The following is a 21,343-nucleotide window of genomic DNA, read 5'->3' on the forward strand; positions in this document are numbered from 1 at the left end:
ACACGCACACACTACTGGGTCACATCCCTTTAATGACCCTGCTCAGTGCAGGACGCTGCGGAAGGCAGCCATGTGGCGCCGCACGCTGTCTGCAATCTGCTCAGCTGACCTGGCCCTGCTGTAATAGTCTGTGAAGAGGCCGTCAGGGCTGAGCAAATAGATGGCGATGGAGTGGTCCACAATGTAATCCTGGTCCTCGTCCTTGGGGCCAGCGCTGTAGTACACGCGGTAGCTGCGGCTGACCTCGGCAATCTGCTCAGCTGAGCCAGTCAGGCCCAGCAGCCTTGGGTGGAAGTCCTGCACGTAGCGGGCCATGGCGGCCACGTCATCCCGCTCAGGGTCCACGGTGATAAAGAGGGGCTGCACGGGGGGCAGGCCAGGCTCTGTCTCCAGCTGCCTCACCACCTGCACCAGCTTCTCCAGCTCATCTGGGCAGATGTCGGGGCAGTGAGTGAAGCCAAAGTACATTAGCACCCACTGGCCCCGGAAGTCGGCTTTGCAGCGAGCCTGGCCCCAGTGGTCCAGCAGGCTGAAGTCACCCTGGCCCACAGCAGCCTGACGCAGTGCCTCTGTCCGCTGTCGCTGCCGCCGCTGCTCCTTTTCTGCCCTTGCAGCCAGCCAGGCCCCACCTAGCCCAGCCCCAAACAAGGCTGTGATCAGCAGCCTAGTTCGTAGCCCAGGACCCTGGGGCCGGCCCTGCCTGCCAGCCTCCACAGGGCCCTGCCTTGACAGGAGCCGGCACCTCACATGTGGGGCCTTGCCTCCTGGGGTCCTGGGGAGGGCAGGAGGCTTGAGCTGAGAGAGCCCGTGCCAAGCCTTGGGTGCCCGAGCCAGCAGCAGCATGGACCTGGTGCTCCTGGAAAAGAGCAAAGGTTTTGGAACCAGGAGGTGCCTCGGCCTCCTGGGTCATCCTCCATCATTCTGGGGAGACTCGCCACCATCTGAAGGACCAACCCCACACGGGCTCAGCTGGGCTCAGAAGTGCTTCACCTCTGAAACTTCGCACTCTGGCCTAGGTGTTATCAAATGTCCCTGCCTGTTCCTCTTGTCCTCCAGCCTGAGACCCTCATCCATCTCATCCCACCTGGCCCCTGCCCCCTGGTCCTGCTGCTGGCTGGCCTGCCCCTGCAGCTCTAACCAGCCTAGCCCAGCGCTGCCTGTGTCTGAGTGAGCTGACTGAAAGCATTCCAAGTGCATGCTTGCTGGGATTCCTGAGCATATTAATCTGTGTGCAATAAACTCCCATTTCTTGACAGGAAGTGGGTGAGTCTCTGGCTTCAATCCCCAAAGACTGACTCCGACCCTTCTGCAGCCTTTCTCTTGAGGACCGCTCCAACCATGGAGCTTTGGTTCCCTCCCCAGGCTCAGCCGAAACCCCCCGTCACCCGCACCCAGTCTGCAGTTACCTCCTGATGCCGCTCCGCCGCCGCCCCTTCCACCCTGAACCTTTCTGGGTGGTGGTCACCTGGAAGGGAAACAAGGTTTCCACTTGTCTGGAGCCTACCTTGTCCACAGCCGGGTATCCGACAGCAGCTCTGGGCTGGCGGCCCACGCTCTGCTGTTGCTTCGGTGACCTCCGACCCTTTCTCAGGGTCCTCTGGAGGTTTGCTAGGAGGAGGTCTTAGGACTCCGCCTTACCTGCTCCGCTGCTGCTGGAAGGGCCTTCTCGAAGACTACTAAATGTCCGGCCTCTGCCCGGTCCAAAGGTTCCTGGGCTTGGGCTCTGGGCTGGATGACCTTGGACACGTCCCTTAGTGTCTACATCAGCTTCCTCCTTTGCAAAATGCGCTGTAAGCGGTGCATGAAATGGGCCTGCAAGCGAAGGCAGCCTGTGGACGTTTCCAGGGCCTGTCTCCTCCAGAAGGCCCCTCTTCTCAAGGAGCCCCCTCCAGAGCGCCCTCCAGGAACGCGCCGCGCGGGGTGGCCTTCCAGGTCCTCCGGACGCCGGCGTCGATGCCGCGTGCCTGTGGATGAGACCCAGGAAGCAGAGCTTGGCGCCCGCCCTGCTCGGTCACTGGGCGTATGCGTTAACGGCGTCGCGCTCGCGCAGACGAGCGTGGAGCCAGCGGGCGCCGGGCCGTGCGCATGCGCCAAAGGTGCAGGACCCCCCCCCGTCAGAAGTCACGTGCCGGAGGGCGGTGCGAGGAAGCCCCGCCCACCCTCGGCGGCCACGCCTCGCCCGGCGCGGTCTGCACTCGCCCGGGGTTTCCACCTTCTTGCTCCCGGCCCCCGTGGCGCCGGGCACCCGCACCAATGAGCGCCTCTCGGGGTTCGTTGCCGCGTGTCGGCCAGCTCGCGGGCGCGGGGGGCTGGGGGTGAAAAGCTGGGCTCAGGAAGGGAGGGGCATGGGCTACTGGACGGACGGAGGTCTCTGGGCGTAGGGCTGAGCCAGAGCGGGTGCCCCTCTACCAGTCCCCTCACCGAGCCTGGTGACGGGTGACTGGGTCCGCAGGCCCGGGGGCCTCCGCACAGCAGCGCCTTCTCCACTCCAGGGAGTGGCCTACGCTGGGGTTGTCCTTGGCGGTCAGAGCAACCGCCCCGCGCCAACCTGCGGAGACACGGCTCAGCGTGGACCCGCCCAGCATCTTGCGTGTCGTCAGACCCCAGTCCTTGATGCATCCTTGGTTGCCAGTTCCCGTGGAGTGAGGGGATCACAGAAGGCTTGGGAGGGGACGGGAGAGACCTGAAGCAGGCAGTGTGCTTGACTTAAGCGGTGGGGGTCAGGAAAGCCTTGTACCTGGCCCGGGCGGGAGGGTTTCCCCAGACCAGATCAGCCTTGCTCAGATAAAGCTGAAGAAGGAGGAATGCCAGCACGGAGTCCAGTCCCAGCAGAGGCAGGGTGAGACAGGGCTGCTGGGAGGACTAAAAGGTTCGTGGGGACCAGGCTGCCCAAGTTATGAAGGGGAGTTTGGGGCCACATGAGATCCACACCATCAGAGAGGACAGAACCACACGGCGACCCCTACGGAGAGGCCACACTGGCTCCAGAAGGCACTGGTGCTTGCCTGCTCCCACGCCTGTGGCTGAATAGGGACGACTGCGGTTTCCCTGAACTTCCTGTCTACCACCAGAGCAGACAGGCTGTCTGTCGCCTTCTCACTGAGGATGGGGGCTGTGGGGGAGGCTACGGGTCTGGAGATGATGGAGATCCTGGAGCTTCCCAGGAGATGTGGAGGATGCTGAATCTCCGGTCTGTCATGAGGGGTCAGGGATCCAGAGCATGGGGTAAAGTTCCCTATGTGATGGGATGACAGGTTGTGCATCAGTCAGGTCACCCTCTTGAGTGGGTGATCAGGTATCCTGTGATGAGGATACACTGACCCTGGGTTTGGGTCAAATCACCGGTGATTGTGTGTGTTCGCAGCTTGGGGTCTTTAACATGCAGGAGGTGGAGTCTGGGGTGAGGTCACCTGTGATGAGTGGCAGGCTGTCGACAGTGTCTGTTACATCTCTTGCTTCATACAGGATTCCATCTGCAAGAACCAGCTTCCTGCTCTGACCCACAATACAGCAGCTACTTGCCCCGGCAGCCCTTGCATCTGGCCAGCCCCCCCCCCCCCCCCCCCGCATAAGGGCTCTTGGTGACCTTCAGTGGCCTCTGATCAGTAACCTCATCACTGACCCCGACTGAAAACTCATCAGCAACCTTGACAAAATGTTCAAAATCATGACCAGTGACTTAGGAATGATTCTGATAAGTCCTCACTAATGACTCGTCCAGAATATTGATCAATGTCCTGTGGCTCATTAATGATTAATCAGAGGCCTGTCAGTATTTTACAAAGTCCCTATTAATGACTTCAATCAAATTTCCATTGATGATCTTGATCAAAGTCCTAGGCGCCATGAATAACTGGTCAATATCCTCACTAATGATCTTCTAGAGAGTCTGGCCAATGTATCCATCAATAACCCAGGTCAATGACCCATCAGTGGCCCACCTGTACCTGCTCTGGGCTCTAGGTGACACTAAATCCAGAAATATCCAAGGTGCTCCCCATGTGCCCCAGACCATGTCCACTGATCATTGGTACATGCTGGACAGGGATGCTGAGTACACCTGCATAGTCACCTCCCCACCCCCACATTTCTCCTCACCTTCCCTGGTTAGAACTTCAACTGGAGTTAAATATTTACTAAGCAGTGTAGTGGGTATTCAACTGGAGAGGGAACTGAAAACAGATTGTCCTGGTTTGGGATGGGGGTGTCAGTGGGGGAGGAGGCAAGTACCTCTCGCTTGAGGCACAAGTCTGGGGGTGGAGGGGTAGCAGTACCGGCTCTTCCTTTGGGAGTCCTGCCTGCGGAATCTAGGAGGGAGAGCTGGAAGACTTGTTCCTGTTCTTGGGGGTTGATGGGAAGGGAGATTCAGGTTCTGTCCTGGGGTCCTGTTTGGGCCAGGCTTGAATTGGGCTGCTGACCTCTTTGAGGTCAGAGTTTCTGGTCTTGAGAGGAGGCATCTTTTAACCTTGCAGCCACAGGCAGGCAGGGCAGGTGCCAAGACTCTGCCTCAGGGCACGTTTGTCCCCGAGCTATAGGCACCAGGCCACTCCAGCTGCTGCCCAGACTTGCCCAGGACGGGTCAGCGCTGCAGTCTCCACCAGATCCATGCCTCGCAGGCGGTTGGCAAGATCATGGCCCCTAGGCGTGGGTACAGTGGTGTAGGCAGCACAAGGAGGGAGGGCGTTCCCCCTGCAGTAGGTTATCCTGAGTGGCAGTGGCAGTGGTGGGGCGCTATGGCGTCGCCGGGGGCAGGCAGTCTCTGGGCCTGACCTTTGGGTCGGAGTCAGGGGCGGCCAGCCGTCGCCACGCATGGATTTGCGCGCCCTGTGCCTTCCAGGACGGCACTCACGAAACCCCTGACTTCAGTAGGCAGTTGCTTGGGCTCCGGCCCCTCCCTGGGAGAGTTCAGCAGATTCAACTGGGGCAGCTGGGGACAGGGGTCCGCAACTACTCCGGGCTGCGACACACTTGGAACCTGTCGCCGCCCTGTGTCCGTGTCACTGCAGCCAGGCTCACCTGTCCCGACCCGGTTCCCGTTTTTCTCTCGTGTAGTCCCCTCAGTCCTGTGTCTGTGTCGCCCGTGTGCATGTCTCCATGTCTGGCTCCCACATCTCGGTCTCACAACTGACCCCGGTCCGTACCTGTCCTGCACAGAGGCCCTAGCCCGTCTTCTTTCGAATCCTAGCGGGTTCCTCTCTGTCTTGCCGGAGGCCACAGCGTGGGAGCGGCGGGATGGCGCCTCCGGCCAGATCCACGGAGGGGCGGGGCCTCGCGGACAGGCGGGGCTCTGGGCCAATCACCGCCTCGGAGGGGCGGGTATCCCGACCAATCACGAGGGCCCGCTTGCGGCCTCTCTTGCCCGCCCGCCGCGCCGCAAGCAGAGGGAAGGCGACACGCTGCTGGCTCCCGAATCTTTTAAGAAAAACATTTGTGGGGCCGCGCCCGCCCGGCCGATCAGTCATTCACGTCCGTCAGCATAGGGGCCAGGTAGTCTGAGTGACGGATCCCGAAGCTCCATCCGCGAGGCTTCCGGTGCTGCGGATCCAGGAGACGTCGCTGGCCTGGCACAGCCGGCCGGCCCCGGGCTCCCGGACCCCAACCTAGCTGAGACCCGCGACCCCGCCCCGGCTCCCCTTCCCCCCCGCCCTGACCCTTCAGTCTGAACTACAGACCACCTGGTCCACGTTGTAGGCCGCGGGCCCGGGATTCAAGGTGTTGCCTTGGGGGAGCGATGTCCGCGCCAGCATCGAGAACTGGGGGGCCCGGGGCTTGTAGACCCCAGGGTTCACCGCGTGGTAGGCGCAGGGTCCTGGGGTCTGCGGGAGGGCGGGAGGGCGGGAGTGGTGCTGTGTCCGGCCTCCAGGCCCGCCGACCACTGACACCTCGCCACGCGGTGCGGGAAGTCCCTCTCCCACCTTGCTGAGGTCCTCGCAGAAGCTGCCCACCGCGCTGCGCCCGTAGATGGAGTAAGTCGGGGCCGAGATTTTACCGACGACACGGGGGCCCAGGAGTGAGGGCACAGTGTAGGTCCCGGGGCCTGGAGGAGCCAGCGAGGGTGGATCTCTGCGGACCAGTAGGTCTCCCCACCGCTGCCAGTGTTGAGTGGACCTTTCTGGATTTACCTGGGGTCTGCGGCTCCGCGCGGAAGCCCCAGTTTCGGGGAGCGATGGTGTGCCGAGGTGCGCTGGGGTACGCCGCATTCCCCGCTCGCTCCGGAAAGTACCTGCCTGTGGGGCGGACCGAGGGGTGGGCCAGAACTGGGTTGGGGGCCCGGGCTCGGGTCCAGGGATTAGGGGGAATTCCAGCCACGATCTGTCAAATCCCGTTGGGCTTGAATTCTTCTGAGATCCGGATATGGGGGGACCGAATTTGGAGTGTTAGGGTGCCCAAAGGGGACTCGGGGCCCAGGTGGGGGGGTTTCCCGAGTGGGCGTCCCTGGAGGCGGCCTGGAGTTGGGGAGGTGGGAGTTCCAGGGTCCTGACCGGGTCCCGGAGTGAGGAAGGGCGCTGCGTGGCGCGGGCGGCCGTAGATGGAGTAGGCGGGGGCGCTGTCGCGGCCGCGCACCGTCATGCGAGCGGGCACCAGGTAGCCGGGCCCTGGGCCGCACGAAGTCTGCTGCGTGGGGAGGCGCGCGCCGAAGGTGAAGGCGGGAGCGCGGGGCCGCGACGGATCGTGCAGGATGTAGCCTGCGGGGCGCCGCAGCATGACCCGGCGCCGGCCACTCCACTCCCGGCAGCCCCGCCCGCCCCTGCCCCGGCCTGCCGCTGGTACCGGTGTTGGGTGGCAGCTTGTACTTGGGTCCCGGGCCGCTGTAGAGCGCTGCGATGGGGCCGCGGGGCAGGTGTGGCCGCCACGGGCCGACCCAGACGTCCGAGCCCATGGCACGGTGGGAGTGCTGGCGGCCTGCAACACCTGCGGACACAAGGTGGCGGCCCCGGCCCCTCCACCCCGACTCGCTACTCGCGGGGACGCACTCCCCATCCCCTCCCTCTTCGCCCGACTCCGGGGCGGGCCCACGCGTATCCCAGGCGCCAGGAAAACAAACGGTAGCTTCCCCGGCTCGGGGGTAGGGGTGTAGGGGAGTGGGGGGCGCGGGGCAGGGACAGAGATTTGAGGCCATCTCCCAACCCCCACCCCCAAAATGAATTCAGTGGGCGTGTATGTGCGCGCGCCAAATTCGGACTCAACCCTGCTGGAGAGGAATTCTCTGGAGTTCTGGAGAAACAGGATATTTGAGGGACTTCTGGGGAGGTTACCGGGGCGAGGGGGCGGCGTGGGGGACCTGGTGCCCGAGGTAAACCCCGAAGATGATGCACTGACCTGCTCCTGTGTCTCCCGGCTAGGAAGGCAGGGTGGAGTGCCTGGATTCCCGCCCCTGCCCTGCCCAACTCCTAGACCCCATTGTGTCCAGGTCCCGCCTCCTGGCAACCAGAGTGCACCACCACCCTGGCCCTGCCCTCCACCCGCCCCCTCCCCGCCCCCTCCCCGCCCTGCCTCCCCTCCTTGGAGTCCGCAGTGGCAGACATCCTGCAGGCTAGGCCATGGACCAGAACTCCGTCCTCACCGTTTCACGGGCTTCACTAGACCCATTCCAGAAATGGACAGATCTGCAGACAGAAGCTAGTGGGAGAATAAAGAAATCAAGCTCAGTTTAATTATTATGTGTAGAGAGAGAACTTTGCTTCTATTTAAGCCCATGGAATAGTTGCAGAAAATAACCATGTACCAGGCCACAAAAAAGCCCATTCAGGTTGAATAAAGAGCTATATATAACAGGACACATTATCTGATCACAATCCAAAACAATTCTAAGCAAACAGTAAAATATTTTTTAAAAAGTTAATTACTTGGAAATTAACAGATTCTCTTTGAAAATGCCCTGGATCAAAGAGAAACTCAAATGTGAAGTTACAAATTATACATAAAACTGCAAAGGCAGATCCCTTCACACCCAGCTTTAGAAGACATAGCTAAAGCTGTGTTCAGAGGAAAACATATAGCCATAAATGACTTCATTATTAATGAAGAAAAATTTTAAATAAAGACACTTAGCATTTATCTTACAAACATTAGAAAAAAGAACAGTCAAGTAACCTAAAAGAATGGATCTATTCTGCCAACTTGGCCACTTGCCTACCTCCCCCTGGAAAAGAAGGGCCAGGAGGACTGCCCAGTGATCTGGTGGGAATTCCTAGCCTGTGACCAGAGCTCTCAGCCAGTGCTCCTATGGAGTGAGAACCAAGACCAGGGTTGCTGGGAGCCCCTGTGGTCTGGAGCCTCCAAGGGGCCTCCTAGGGTTGAAAGGGAGAAGCCTGCAAGGGTGCTTTGGTAGAGAGTCTTAAAACAATACTCAAAGTGTTCCAAAGTTGACCTGCTTTTTAGCATCCTCATGAGCCCAGCAGCTCTAAAGAACGTTAGACATAAAATATTCCTCCCTTCAAATCTTTATTGTTTTAAACAATACTGTGGTCACTACTGAGTTTTAGTAGCATATGCGTATGTTTCCAATTAGCAACTTGTATTATCCTTTCCCCTTCAGTGAACATATTGTGTATAGAAGTTAATTTAGAGGACTTCAGCTTGATGGTTGGCAGACAAGCTTTCCTTGGGAGGGTAACCGTGTCATGCTTGGGTATCACGAGTGGTCTTCAGAGCTCAGGCCTGGGCAGTTAAGGTCTCCTCTCCCTGTTACAACACATATTTCTCCCTTTAAGTAGTAGACTTGAGATGAAAAATGATACCAGAGCAATTGTAACAGGAAGAAACAGAACTTGAGTTCTCTTAACTCTTTTTTTTCTACCTGACCACTGAGAGTCTTTGCGTCTAACATCTAAAATAGTGAAGTAGGGCAAACTGCAAAGTAATTGTTTTGTTGAAAGGTTTTGTTGGTGCAAACTTTATTTCATGTGTGAATTATTTGACTGAATTTGAATATTTTTAAGATTGAAAATTATTATTTAGAAGCCACAAATTTAATGGCTAGTTAGAAGTAAAGAATAAGTCAATAAAGTAATCATTATTGCTGCTTATTCCATGATTATTACTGACAATCATACTGCTCTATAGAAGAGCGGGTGCTAACAAAAGATCTACTCAGGGGCCAGATTCTTCAGGTCGGTGCAAACATTTCGTATTTCGGCATATTTTGCTTAATTGCCTGCCTCGAAAGTGCATTCTCTTAGAATGCTGGCCAGTGAGGGAAGGAACTGTCTCCTTTGTTCACTGTCATGTCCCATGAGGTGGCAAACATTTTGTGAATAAGTAAATGAATTTACACTTTCTCCAATGGATTATGAATGTTTCTATTTCTGAAACCCTAGCCAGTGAAAGTTAAGTTCAACCTTTTATATAATGGTAGCCAAGTAGGATTTATAAAGCCTGTGTTATATGGCAGGCATTATTCTGAATACTGATTTACCAAAATTATTTTGTTTAATCTTCACACCAAAGCTCTGAGTCAAGTGCTATTATTTATTCCAGTTTTACAGGCAAAGAAACTGAGGCACGAAGGGCTACATGTTTAGAAAGTGGTGGGGCTGAGATTCGGATTTGGACTGTGGCTCCCACCACAGAATCTCTAAACCTTGGCCATTCTGAGATGAAAACAGATTATTGTTCTGCTGAGATTTCATTTCAGTGGTTTTAGAGGAATAGTTTGTTTCATGTATTTATTGGCCACATGTATTACGGTGAACTGCCTGTTTGTGTGTTTTGGCCAATTTTTCTATTGGCTTTGTGGTATTTTCTTATTGATTTGTAAGATATTTTTATGTTACATATGTTAACTTTTTGGGGATCATATGTTTTCTGGATTTTTTATTTTCCTTTCTATTTTGTTATTGGTAATCTTTTGCTTGTCAAAAGAATTCCATCTTTATAAGGTCTAGTATGTTTAAACTATATTGATTTCCGATAGAGTAAGTACCTTTTCTTGTGCCTTCCTTCCCCAAAATTTCTTGGTTAATTGTATGCATTTTTTTTCTAGGTGAATTTCTGAATCATTTGAAATTGACTGGGATTGCACTGATTGTATAGATTAATTGGGGCAATGACTGGCTGGTTTATAGTTTTGAGTTTACCAATTTAGGAACAGGTTGTATTTTTTCTAGGTCCAAGTTGGAGCTGTTGTGACTTGGACTAAAACAGTGACGGTGAAGACAGAGAAGGAAGTGGCTGGAGATATGTTTCAGAGGTAGAACTGAGCTGCTCTGGTGACATGTTGGACATCAGAGAGGAGGGCAGGTAGGAATCACCTCTTGTTTTTTGGCTTGGTCACTGTGTGCCTGTTACCAATTCATGTTCTCATGTGGCAGCTGCTCTTATGCACCAGCTCTGACTTGCAGCCTCTTTCCTCATCAGCAGCTGCACATTTTTTGTGGAAGCCTTGCCCCTCCAAGGAGCTGTAAGCCTCACTGTGCAGCAGGGAGCAGGGCTCTTCCAGATTCCCCATCCCTTCAGCCCCACAGGTAGTACCAACTGCCGGCACTGGATGCTTCTGTAACCCTTGGAGTCTCTCTTACCTACTAAGTTAACAATTCCTTTTACTCGTTAACAATTCCATATATATATATATATATATATATATATTTTTTTTTTCCTTTTCACATTGCCAGTGTGGTTTTTATCTTCTGCCTGGAGCCTGATTCATGGATGTGGACGGAGATGTCATTTTCTGAGGTGAGGATGACAGGGCCAGGCTGTTTTGGTGGGTGTGTCAGTCAGGGCTCAGTGCAGAAAACAGAAACAACTCTTATGTTTTTAAGGCAGAAATGGATTTATACCATGGGATATTATAAAATTATTCGATGAGCTGATGGTGTAGGGACTGAGAGGGATGGTGAGGGGCCACTGAGCTGAAGAAGAGACTTGGTAGCTGCGACGTGAGGCCAGGAACCCGGGGTGGTGACACTTAGCTCCTGCTGCCTGCACTGCACCCTCTCTTAGCAGCTGTCTCCACTGCCTCATTTGTCTGCAGGCAAATGAGAAGACATGCTGCCTTCTCGACCTCACAAGGCTGTGCCTAACTCAACAACTCCACTCAGAAGTTCAGCTTCAAGTGAGAATGAAAAATTTAGTTTTTAGGTTCTAAAGTACAGAATGGGGGAGGAGGTAGAGCTCAGTGGTAAAGCGCGTGCTTAGCATGCACGAAGTCCTGGGGTTCAATCCCCAGTACGTCCATTAAAAAAATAACCCAAATTACCTCCCTCCTTCACCCTGACAAAAAAATAAAGTACGGAGAGACAGAAGCGCGGGGCTTGGTGGAGGGGTCCAGGCGGAGGTGGCCTGGGAGGCATCAGCCGTCCTGGGGATTATGGGGTCATCAAATCCAGCCGCGCAGCGGGTTGGAGCAGAGCCACCACTCCTGTGGTGCTGTCCGCGGCCGCTTCCACGTTCTGCTACAACGGCAGAGTTGGGTAGTTGCAACCGAGACCTCGTGACCTGCAAAGACAAAAGACGTCACTATCTGGCCCTTTACAAAAAACCTTTGCTGACCTCTGCCTTGGAGGGCGGAGCGCGAGGGCGCCGCAGCAGAGGCCGAGGGATTTGGCAGAAGGGAGCGCTCCGACGTGTGAATCATCAGGAAGTTCCAGTCTCCCAGGCTCGGCTGACTGCTTCGCGAGCTGCAGGTGCTGGGGTGCTCGGGCAGCACAGCTCCTCAAGGCTCCACCGCCCCGTGGGCGACTCTCGCGTTCGCCACCAGAGTGAATGCCGCAGACACATCCCAACCGCCTTACAGTGAAACTCCCGCATGATGAATTACCTGACGTGGTTGTTTAAAAGTGCCATTTGCAAGAAACGACACTTAGATCTGCATCCGGGTTCCTGGTGTACTTTCTCTTTATGTCGCCAGGGCCATCTCGCTGGCTTGCCCTCGGCTTACGTAATGATGGTTAGGCGTCGTTCATAGGGAATTGCGTTGCCACCGTGTGACAGGGACTGTCCCCAAGGCTTGGCAGGGACCTGGCTCAGGCAGGTCTGGCCGGGCCCACACAGCGTCTTTTTGTAAGATAGGGGGGAGCCAGCAACCAGCGAGATGGAAGGAAGACCAAGAGTGGCGGCACTAGGAGGACCACGTGGAGAGTTTCAGGAGGGCTGAGGGGTCGCTGTTTAATGTCTGGAGAAGCTGAGGAAGGCCAGTCTGCCGAGGCTGGTGACATGGAGCTGTTGATGAGGAAAAAACCACGGTGAAAAGAAACAGCGCGGCCTGCGCCCCTGCACACTGAAACCCCATCCCCAAACAGCCCCTGACATGGTCTAATACGATATATAACATGCAAGCGGTTAACTTCCAGTATCTGAACCACAGCGGGGAACGGTGGTGCCAGAAACTGAGCTGGTGCCTCGGAGACCCAAGAGCAGGAAAGCCCCCAAAGCACGGAGGAAAAATACAGGGGAAGCCGTGAGGGAAAAGATAAACAGCTTGAGGAGGTATGTACCTGGCTAAACACAGGCGTTCTAGAAGGAGAAGAGGAAAGACTGGTGCTTCAGTCAACACCAGACGAGAACTCTTCTCGGCTGAAGCCAGACTGGAGTCTGTTACCTGAGGTGCTTTCTGGACCCCGGGGCGGCCTGATGGGAAAGGCGACTGTTCAGCTACAAGACAAAGATATCTTACAAGCTTCTAGGAAGAAAACCCAAATTACCTACAAAAGGAAACATCAGAGTGGAAACTGGAGGATGGCAAGATAGCAAGAAAGGTCTCCTGCAGGGAAAGACACACGCAGGGTCCTTCCCCAGGAGAGCCTCCACCTACCTGCGTGGGAGGGGTGCTGGGGTGATGGGATCTCAGAGAGCAGAGCATCAGTGCCCGAGAGGAAAATCCAGGAAGAGTAGAAACAAACAGCAAATATACCAGAGCCAGACTCTGCAATGGAGTGAGAGAGGAGACGTTGTGGAGCCATGAATCTCCCCCACTTCACAAACAGGTTCTAATAAAAATTAAACCATTTCAGTGAAACCTAGATGCTGAGGGAGAGGGAGACGGTAGTTCTAATTTTAGTTTTATGAGGAATTGCTATACTGTTTCCAGAGTGGCTCCACCAATTTACATTCCCACCAGCAGCGTACAAGTGTTCCCTTTTCTCCACATCCTCGCCAACACTTGTTATTGCTTAGCTCTTTGTTAATAGCCATTCTGACACGTGTGAGATGATATCTCACTGTGCTTTTGATTTACATTTCCCTGATGATTAATGATGTTGAGCATCTTTTCAGGTGCCTGTTGGCCATCCTTATGTGTTTTTTGGAAAAAAAAGTCTATTCAGGTCTTCTGTTTTTTTTTTCTTTTTCTCTTTTTTAAACTAAATTGTCACTGATTTACAATATTATATTAGTTTTGAGTGTACAGCTTGGTGGTTCAGTACTTTCCTGCCAATTTTTAAATTAGGTTGTTTGGTTTTTTGATAATGAGTTGTGCAAGCTATTTATATATTTTGGATATTAACCCCTTATCAGTCATACTATTTGCAAATGTTGTCTCCTTCAGTAGGTTGTCTTTCTCTTTTGTTGATGGTTTCCTTTGCTGTGCAAAAGTGTTTAACTTTAATTAGGTCCCATTTGTTTATTTTTGCTTTTGTTTCCATTGCCTTAGGAGACAGATCTAAAAAATGTTGCTATGATTTATGTCAAAGAGTATTCTGCCCATATTTCCTAGGAATTTTATGGTTTCTGGTCTTACATTTAGATCTTTAATTCATTTTGAGTTTATTTTTGTATGCGATGTGAGAAAATGCTCTAATTTCATTCTTTTACATGTAGCTGTCTAGTTTTCCCAGTACCACTTATTGAAGAGATTGTCTTTTCCTCATTGTATATTCTTGCCTCCTTTGTCATAAGGTAACTGACTATAAGTGCATGAGTTTATTTCTGAGCTGTTTATTCTATTCCATTGACCAATGTGTCTGTTTTTGTGCCAGTAACATACTGTTTTGATTACTGTAGCTTTGTAGCATAGTCTGAAGTCTGGGAGCATGATTCCTCCAGCTCTGTTCTTCTTTTTCAAGATTGTTTTGGCTATTTGAGGTCTTTCGTGTTTGCATACAAGTGTTAGAATTATTTGTTCTAGTTCTGTGAAAAATGCCTTTGGTGTTTTGATAGGGATTGAGCTGAATCTGTAGAGTGCCTTGGGTAGTTCAGTCATTTTAACAATATTAATTCTTCTAATCCATGAACACAGTGTATCTTTCCATTTGTTTGTGTTGTCTTCAATTTCTTTCATCAGTGTCTTATAGTTTTTTGAGTACAAGTTTTTTACATCCTTGGTTACATTTATTCCTAGGTATTTTATTCTTTTTGATGCAATGGCAAATGGGATTACTTTCTTAATTTCTCTTTCAGATAGTTCATTGCTATTGTAAAGAAACAAAACAGATTTCTGTGTATTAATTTTGTATCCTGCAACTTTACTGAGTTCACTGATGAATTCTAATAGTTTTTTTGGTGGTGTCTTTAGGATTTTCTATGCATAGTTTCATGTCATATGCATATGACAGTTTCACTTCTTCCTTTCCAATTTCGATTCCTTTTATTTATTTTTCTTGTCTATTTGCTGTTGCTAGAATTTCAATACTATGTTCAATAAGAGTAGTGAGAGTGGGCATCCCAAGTGGACATCAGTCTTGTGCCTGATCTTAGAGGAAGTGCTTTCAGTCTTTCACCATTGAGTGTGATGTTAGCTGTGGGCTTATGATATATGGCCTTTATTATGTTGAGGTATGTTTCCTCTATACCCATTTTGCAGAGCGTTTTAATCATAAGTGGACGTTGGATTTTGTCAAAAGCTTTTTTTCTTTTCTCTCTCTCTTTTTTTTTTTTAAATTGAAGTATAGTCAGTTGATGATGTGTCAATTTCTAGTGTACAGCATAATATTTCAGTCATACATATACATACATATATTCCTTTTCATATTCTTTTTTATTATAGGTTATTATAAGGTACTGAATATAGTTCCCTGTGCTATACAGTAGAAACTTGTTGTTTATCTATTTTTATATGTAGTAGTTAGTATCTGCAAATCTTTTTTTAAACTTTTTTAAAAAATATATTTTTATTGAAGTACAGTCAGTTTACAATGTTGTGTCAATTTCTAGTGTACAGCAAAATACTTCAGTCACATAGGAACATACATACATTTGTTCTCATATTCTTCTTCACCATAGGTTACTACAAGATATTGAATATGGTTCCCTGTGTTATACAGTAGAAACTTGTTGTTTATCTATTTTATATATGTTAATTAGCATCTGCAAATCTCAAACTCCCGATTTATCCCTTCCCACTCCTCTCCCCACTGGTAACCATAAGTTTGTTTTCTATGTCTGTGAGTCTGTTTCTGTTTTGTAAGTTACTTTATTTGTGTCTTCAAAAGCTTTTTTTGCATCTATCGAGCTAATCATAGGGTCTTTATTCTTCAGTTTGTTAATGTGCTGCATCACGCTGACTGATCTGTGATGTTGAACAGTCCTTGCATCCTTGTGATAAGTCCACTTGATCATGGTATATGATCCTTTTACTATATTTTTTGAGTTTGGTTTGCTGTATTTTGTTGAAGACTTTGGCATCTATGTTCATCTGTAATACTGGCCTGTAATTTTCTTTTTTGTGTGATTTTTTTTCTGGTTTTGGTATCAAGGTGATGCTGGCCTCGCAGAATGAGTTTAGAAGTGTTCCTTCCTTTGCAATATTTGGAATAGTTTGAGAATAGGTGTTAACTCTTCTTTAAATGTTTTGTAGAATTCACCTGTGAAGCCAGAACCTTTTTTTTTTGTTTCTGTCCATTTTCTGCTTTTAACTATTCTTCCTTTCTTTTAGCTACCTAAAAAAGTTATTTGTTAGTTTATCAGACGCTCTTATGCCCATTTTAGATCTCCTTGGGCTGATCCACCTGTAGGGACACTTGGCAGCCACCTCCTGTAGCCACTGGCTAGAGGCACCTTGCTCCTCACCTCTGTGCATTTATGTGCAGCTGTTTGTATAGACGTAAACCTCCATTTCTCTGGGATAAATGCCCAGGAGTGCTATCGCTGGGTATATGGTAAGTATATGTTTGTTTTTTTTAAAGAAGTTGCCAGACTTTTCCAGAGTGGTTGTACCATTTTACATTCTCACCATGTGACTTGCTTTTTTAAATCACCATCATGCTAGGGGAGGGTATAGCTCAAATGGTACAGTGTGTGCTTAGCATGCAAGAGGTCCTGGGTTCAATGCCCAGTACCGCCTCTAAAAATAAATAAGCAAATAAACCTCCCCCTCCTAAACAGAAAAAGAAAAAACTCACTGTCATGCTGCTGAGATTCACCCACACTCTTGCTGTATCTGTATTTTCACTGTTTATAGCAGAAAATACCAGCCAGTGAGATGAGGCACAGTGGGGTGTCACAAATGAATTACAGATGTGCCTTGAGCTAGTAATGGACGTCTGTTTTCTGCGGAGGTAAATTATAATCTAGTTTTTAAATAGTTACTTAAAAGTTTACTCGGTTTAGTTTACTCTTGAACAATTTCTGAGGCTCCTCCATAAACTCAAGTCATTATTTTGGAAGAAGTGGTGCATAGCACCCACCCCCAGAGGGCGCTCTGTACACGCCACGCCCCCCCAAGACTTCCCTACTGTTTGCTCAGTTTGCCTAATTATTAGCCAGGATTTGTTTATCATTGGTGAACTTTTCTGTAATATTTATCAAGGATGAAATTTAGGTTTTTAAAAAAATTTACTTTGTTCTATTTGTCACAAATTTAAGAACAAATACATATGGTTTGTATGACTTCTACCTTCAACGCTACCACTGCTGTCATGGGAGGCACCCTCCTCTTCTCCATCTGCTCTGTACTCAGTGCTTCTAAATAAAATATAATTAATTTTATTTGTTTTCTCAACTGTTACTTCTTGATTACTTGTTTAGTTATTACATATTGGTTGTTGATGTTAAGCATTAGCCTATTGATTATTAATGGGATTTCTCAGTTGTTGACCGCGAGGGTAGACGTTCCTTCCCTCTTCAGGTGGCTTAGCTGAGAACAGACCCGTCGGACTGACCGTGTCTCATCAAGACCTTGGCTGCCGTCGGTGTCCAGTGCCAGGACTGTCACGTGCAGCCTTGGTTCTTGGTAGGCGCTCTCCTGGGGGCTGTTCCTGGGCCTGGATGTACTTTGACTCATTTCTGGTTACTTGGAGAAGCTAGCTATGCCTAGTCCCTCTTTGTGGAGCCTGCAGATGTGTAATGTGACGCGTGCTTCTGGTCACCCTGGCTGTTGCGACCTTACATGGTGTCTTCAGAACATCTACGACTGGCCTGTGCTGCAGAATGATGATAGTTTGGGGACTGTGTGTTAATTTTTATCATTTTAACCATCTGTAAGGGTACAGTTCAGTGGCACTTAATACATTCACAATGCTATGTGCCCATCACCATAGTCTACACCCCAAACTGTCATCGTTGCTAAGATAAACTCTGTCCCCACTAAACAGTAAGTCCTCATTCCCCTCCCCCAGCCCTTTGTAACCTCTGATCTACTTTCAGTCTCTATGAATTTGACTACATTAGGTACCTTGTATGAGGGAAGTCATGCAATATTTGCCCTTTTGTGTCTGGCTTATTTCATTGATCATGAGGTTTCCAAGTTTTATCCATGTTGTAGAGTGTGTCAGAATTTCCTTCCTTTAATGGCTGATCCAGTGTGTGCATAGATCACAATTTATTTATCCATTTGTTGAACATTTGGGCTGTTTCTTCCTTTTGACTATTCTGAATAATGCTGCTATGAACGTGTGTATACATATATTTACGTACCTGTTTTTATTCTTTTAGATGTGTACCTAAAATTGCTGGATTATATAGTAATTTCATGTTTAGCTTTTTCAGACTCTGCCAAATTGTTTTCCACAGTGCTTGAACAATTTTACATTCCCACCAGCAATATATGAGAGTTCTAGTTTACACACATCCTCACCAATAATTTTTTTTAAAATTGTTAACTTATTTAGCTTTATTTTTTGGTATTAACTGATTACTTAACTATTCTAAGATCATGAGGGTGTAAACAAAAGTATTTGGCTTATAGCCTCCTTAATGGCCCTTTGTTTTCCTATTCATGGCTCACTCACCAACACTTTAATTTTCTATTTTTTTAATTTATAGTCACCCTAGTGGATGTGAAGTGGCATCTCATTGTGGCTTTGATTTGCATTTCCCTAATGATGCTGAGCATCTTTTCACATGAGTGCTGGTCATTTGCATTTCTTCTCTGGAGAAATGTCCATTCAGGTCCTTTGCCCATTAAAAAAGGGGGGGGGGTTGTTTGTCTTTTTGTTTGTTTGTTTTTGAGTTGGAAGAGTTCTTTATACATTTAAAAATATTTTATTTATTTATTTTTTGTTTGGGAGGGAGGTAATCAGGTTTATTTATTTACTTATTTATTTTAATGGAGGTACTGGGGATTGAACCCAGGACCTCATGCATGCGAAGCATGTGCTCTGCCACTGAGCTAGGACCCCCCCCCCCCACTCTTTATACATTTTGGATGTTAGACCCTTATCAGAAACACAATTTGAAAATACTTTCTCCTGTTCTGCAAGTTGTTTTGTTACTTTTTAAAATAATGTCCTTTGATGCACAAAATTTTACATTTAGTTGGTCTAATTTCTATTTTTTCTTTTATTGCTCATTTTTGTTGATGTCATATCTAAGGATCCACTGCCAAGAATACGGGTCGTGAAGGTTTACCCCTGTGTTTTCTTCTAAGAGTTTCATGGCTTTAGGTTTCATATTTAGGTTGCTGATCCGTATTGATTTCATTTTTATGTACAGTGTGAAGTAGGGGTCCAACTTCATTCTTTTGCATGTTGATATCTAGTTGTCCTGGCACCATTTATTGGTGATGCTATTCTTTCTCCATTGAATGGTCTTGGCACCCTTGTTGAAAATCAGTTTTTGCCATAGATGTATGGGTTTACTTCTTTCAGTAATATTCCGTTGGTTTTTATGTCCATCCTTATGCCAGTACCACACTGTTTTGAACTACTAGTAAGTTTTGAACTTGGGAAGTGTGACTCCTCCCATTTTGTTCCTTTTCAACACTGTTTTGGCTATTCAGGGCCCCTTGCAATTCCATATGAACTTCAGGATTGGCTTTGCCATTTCTACAAAAATGGCCATTTTGATAGAACTTGCTTAAGTCTGAAGATTGCTTTGAATAGAATTAACATCTTAATGATATTGTCTTCCAATCCACGAATATGGGATGTCTTTCCATTTATTTATGCCTTTAGTTTCTTTCAGCAGTGTTTTATAGTTTTCAGCATACAAGCCTTTTATGTCCTTGATTTGATGTATTCCCAAGTATTTAATTCTTTTAAATAATATTGTTAAGTGGAATTACTTTCTTAGTTTTCTTTTTAGATTGTTCATTGCTGGTGTATACAAACAACTGATTTTTATATGTTGATCTTGTATTTTGTAATTTTGCTGAATTTATTAACTCTAACTGCTTTCTTATTGATTCCTTGGGATAATCTATGTATAAGATCATGTCATCTGTAAATAGAGTTAGTTTTACCTCTTCCTTTAGTATTTGTATGCCTTTTTATTTCTTTTTCCTCACTAATAGCTCTGGTTAGAACCTCCAGTACAATGTCGAGTAACAGCAGTGAACATGGACATTCTTTCCTTATTCTTGATTTACGAGGAATGAACATTTTCAATCTTTCACCATTATGTTAGCCACAAGTTTTCCTTAAATGCCCTTTATGGTGTTGAAGTGGTTCCCCTTGATTTCTAGTTTGCTGAGTGTTGTTGTTGTTGTTTTTGTTGTTTTTTAAATCAGGAAAGGGTATTGGATTTTGTAGTTGTCTTTCTCTGTTGTTTGAGATGATCATGTGCTTCCCCTCTTTGTTCTGTTAATGTACTCTAGTACATGAACACTGTCTAATAATGAATGTATTCTAATCAATGTATTACATTGATTGATTTTTCTTATGTTGAAGCATTTTTGCATTCCTGGGATAAATCCCATCTGGTCATGGTATATATAGTCCTTTTAATACGCTGTTGGATTTAGTTTGCTAGTATTTTGTTGATTTTTGCATCTGTATTCTTAAGGGATATTGGTTTATAATTTTCTTTTCTTGTGATATTTTCACCTGGCTTTGATATCAAGGGGGGTAATGCTGGCCTCACAAAATGAGTTAGGAAGTGTTCCCACCTCGTAAATTTTTTGGAAGAGTTTCAGAAAAATTGGTTTTAATACTTTAAATGTTTGGTAAAATTCACCAGTGAAGTTATCTGGCCCAGGAATTTTCTTTGTTGGGAGGTTTCTTGTTTTTTTTTTTTTTTGTATTTATCTGGGGCATTGTTTTATTTATTCTAGGATTTACATTTCAAGTGCCTTTCGCCTTTGATAAGAAATTCTGAAAAGAGAATCCACTTTCATAGAGCCAGATAAACTCAAACATTGATCAGAGCTAGACCATATAAAAGACATTTTAGGATATTTATAGAATTCACATGCTCTTTTCTAAAAGTCCAGGAACACTGGCTTCTTGGTGGGCCTAGTTTACTTTTATCTTAGTTCCTCTAGAACCTGGCTGATCTTATGTTGCATACAGTTTATAATTTAAACATATCCTAAGCTTTGTATTTCAAACTCAAAGCATGATTCAAACATAGTAAACTGTGTGAATCAGTTCTGAAATTTAACTTTCCTACTAACAGATTGCAGTTCTTTGAAATCTGAGATTCTTTGAGCTATGGACATTATAGCAGTGGGAAGTGAGTTATAGTCTTACATTCTGATTAATTCATACATCTTAAAAATAATTTGATATAATTATTTGACATACAACAAATTGCACATATTTAAAGTGTAATTTGATATGTTTTGAAATACGTGTTGCAGAATGTTTCATTCAGTCCAAAGTAACTTCTCATTTTTCTTTTGATACCATCTTTGACTTATGGGCTTGCTGGGAAGTTTTAAATTACTAATTCAAGCTCTTTACTTGTTATAAGATCTGTTGAGATTTTTTATTTCTTCCGTGTCTGTTTTGGTAGTTTGTGTGTTTCCAGGAATTTGTCCATTTCATCTAGGTCATCTAATTTGTTGGTATATAATTGTTCATAGTATTTTCTTATAATCCTTTTCCTTTTCCTGTAAAATCAAGAGTAATGTTCCCATTTTTGTTTCTGGTTTTAGATACAGGTGACCCTTGAACAACATAGATGTGTACTGCACAGGTCCATTTATAAGCAGATTTTTTCCAATAAATATTTTGGAAAAAATTTTGGAGATTTATGACACTATTTAAAAACTCACAGATGAACTACATAGCCTAGAAATATAAAAAAA

At 47.6% G+C, this 21,343-nt stretch overlaps 2 protein-coding genes, 1 long non-coding RNA gene and 1 other non-coding gene across 8 annotated transcripts; 1 reads left to right on the forward strand and 3 right to left on the reverse strand.

Moving 5' to 3' along the window:
• Positions 1-12: 12 nt before the first annotated feature.
• Positions 13-5,263, reverse strand: SCO2 (synthesis of cytochrome C oxidase 2). Of its 4 annotated transcripts, none has more exons than XM_010957316.3 (4): positions 5,142-5,263; positions 1,639-1,964; positions 1,407-1,465; positions 13-856 (listed from the first exon to the last, which is right to left on the reverse strand). In XM_010957316.3, exon 4 carries the CDS (start codon positions 841-843, stop codon positions 43-45), a length of 801 nt encoding a protein of 266 aa, XP_010955618.2. In that variant the 5' UTR covers positions 844-856; positions 1,407-1,465; positions 1,639-1,964; positions 5,142-5,263; the 3' UTR covers positions 13-42. The 4 variants fall into 4 exon arrangements, with proteins under 4 accessions (XP_010955618.2, XP_074231964.1, XP_010955620.2 ...); XM_074375863.1 differs by lacking the exon at positions 5,142-5,263 and adding an exon at positions 2,422-3,048; XM_010957318.3 differs by lacking the exons at positions 1,407-1,465; positions 5,142-5,263 and having other exon boundaries at positions 1,639-2,112.
• Positions 5,264-5,397: 134 nt separating this feature from the next.
• CIMAP1B (ciliary microtubule associated protein 1B) lies at positions 5,398-7,435 on the reverse strand. 2 transcript variants are annotated; one of them, XM_074375865.1, is made up of 7 exons: positions 7,321-7,435; positions 6,772-6,912; positions 6,483-6,686; positions 6,123-6,227; positions 5,916-6,037; positions 5,676-5,816; positions 5,398-5,535 (listed from the first exon to the last, which is right to left on the reverse strand). In XM_074375865.1, exons 2-7 carry the CDS (start codon positions 6,878-6,880, stop codon positions 5,455-5,457), a joined length of 762 nt encoding a protein of 253 aa, XP_074231966.1. In that variant the 5' UTR covers positions 6,881-6,912; positions 7,321-7,435; the 3' UTR covers positions 5,398-5,454. The 2 variants fall into 2 exon arrangements, with proteins under 2 accessions (XP_074231966.1, XP_074231965.1); XM_074375864.1 differs by having other exon boundaries at positions 5,673-5,816; positions 7,321-7,430.
• A 100-nt stretch (positions 7,436-7,535) lies between these two features.
• LOC123617489 (uncharacterized) lies at positions 7,536-11,235 on the forward strand. Its single transcript, XR_006725643.2, has 3 exons — positions 7,536-10,242; positions 10,614-10,677; positions 10,976-11,235. It is a non-coding gene; the product is annotated as an uncharacterized LOC123617489 (long non-coding RNA).
• Positions 11,236-18,422: 7,187 nt separating this feature from the next.
• Positions 18,423-18,495, reverse strand: TRNAA-CGC (transfer RNA alanine (anticodon CGC)). Its single transcript has one exon. It is a non-coding gene; the product is annotated as a tRNA-Ala (tRNA).
• Positions 18,496-21,343: the final 2,848 nt, after the last annotated feature.

The sequence above is a fragment of the Camelus bactrianus genome, chromosome 12 (assembly GCF_048773025.1).
Source record: "Camelus bactrianus isolate YW-2024 breed Bactrian camel chromosome 12, ASM4877302v1, whole genome shotgun sequence".
NCBI lineage: Eukaryota > Metazoa > Chordata > Mammalia > Artiodactyla > Camelidae > Camelus > Camelus bactrianus.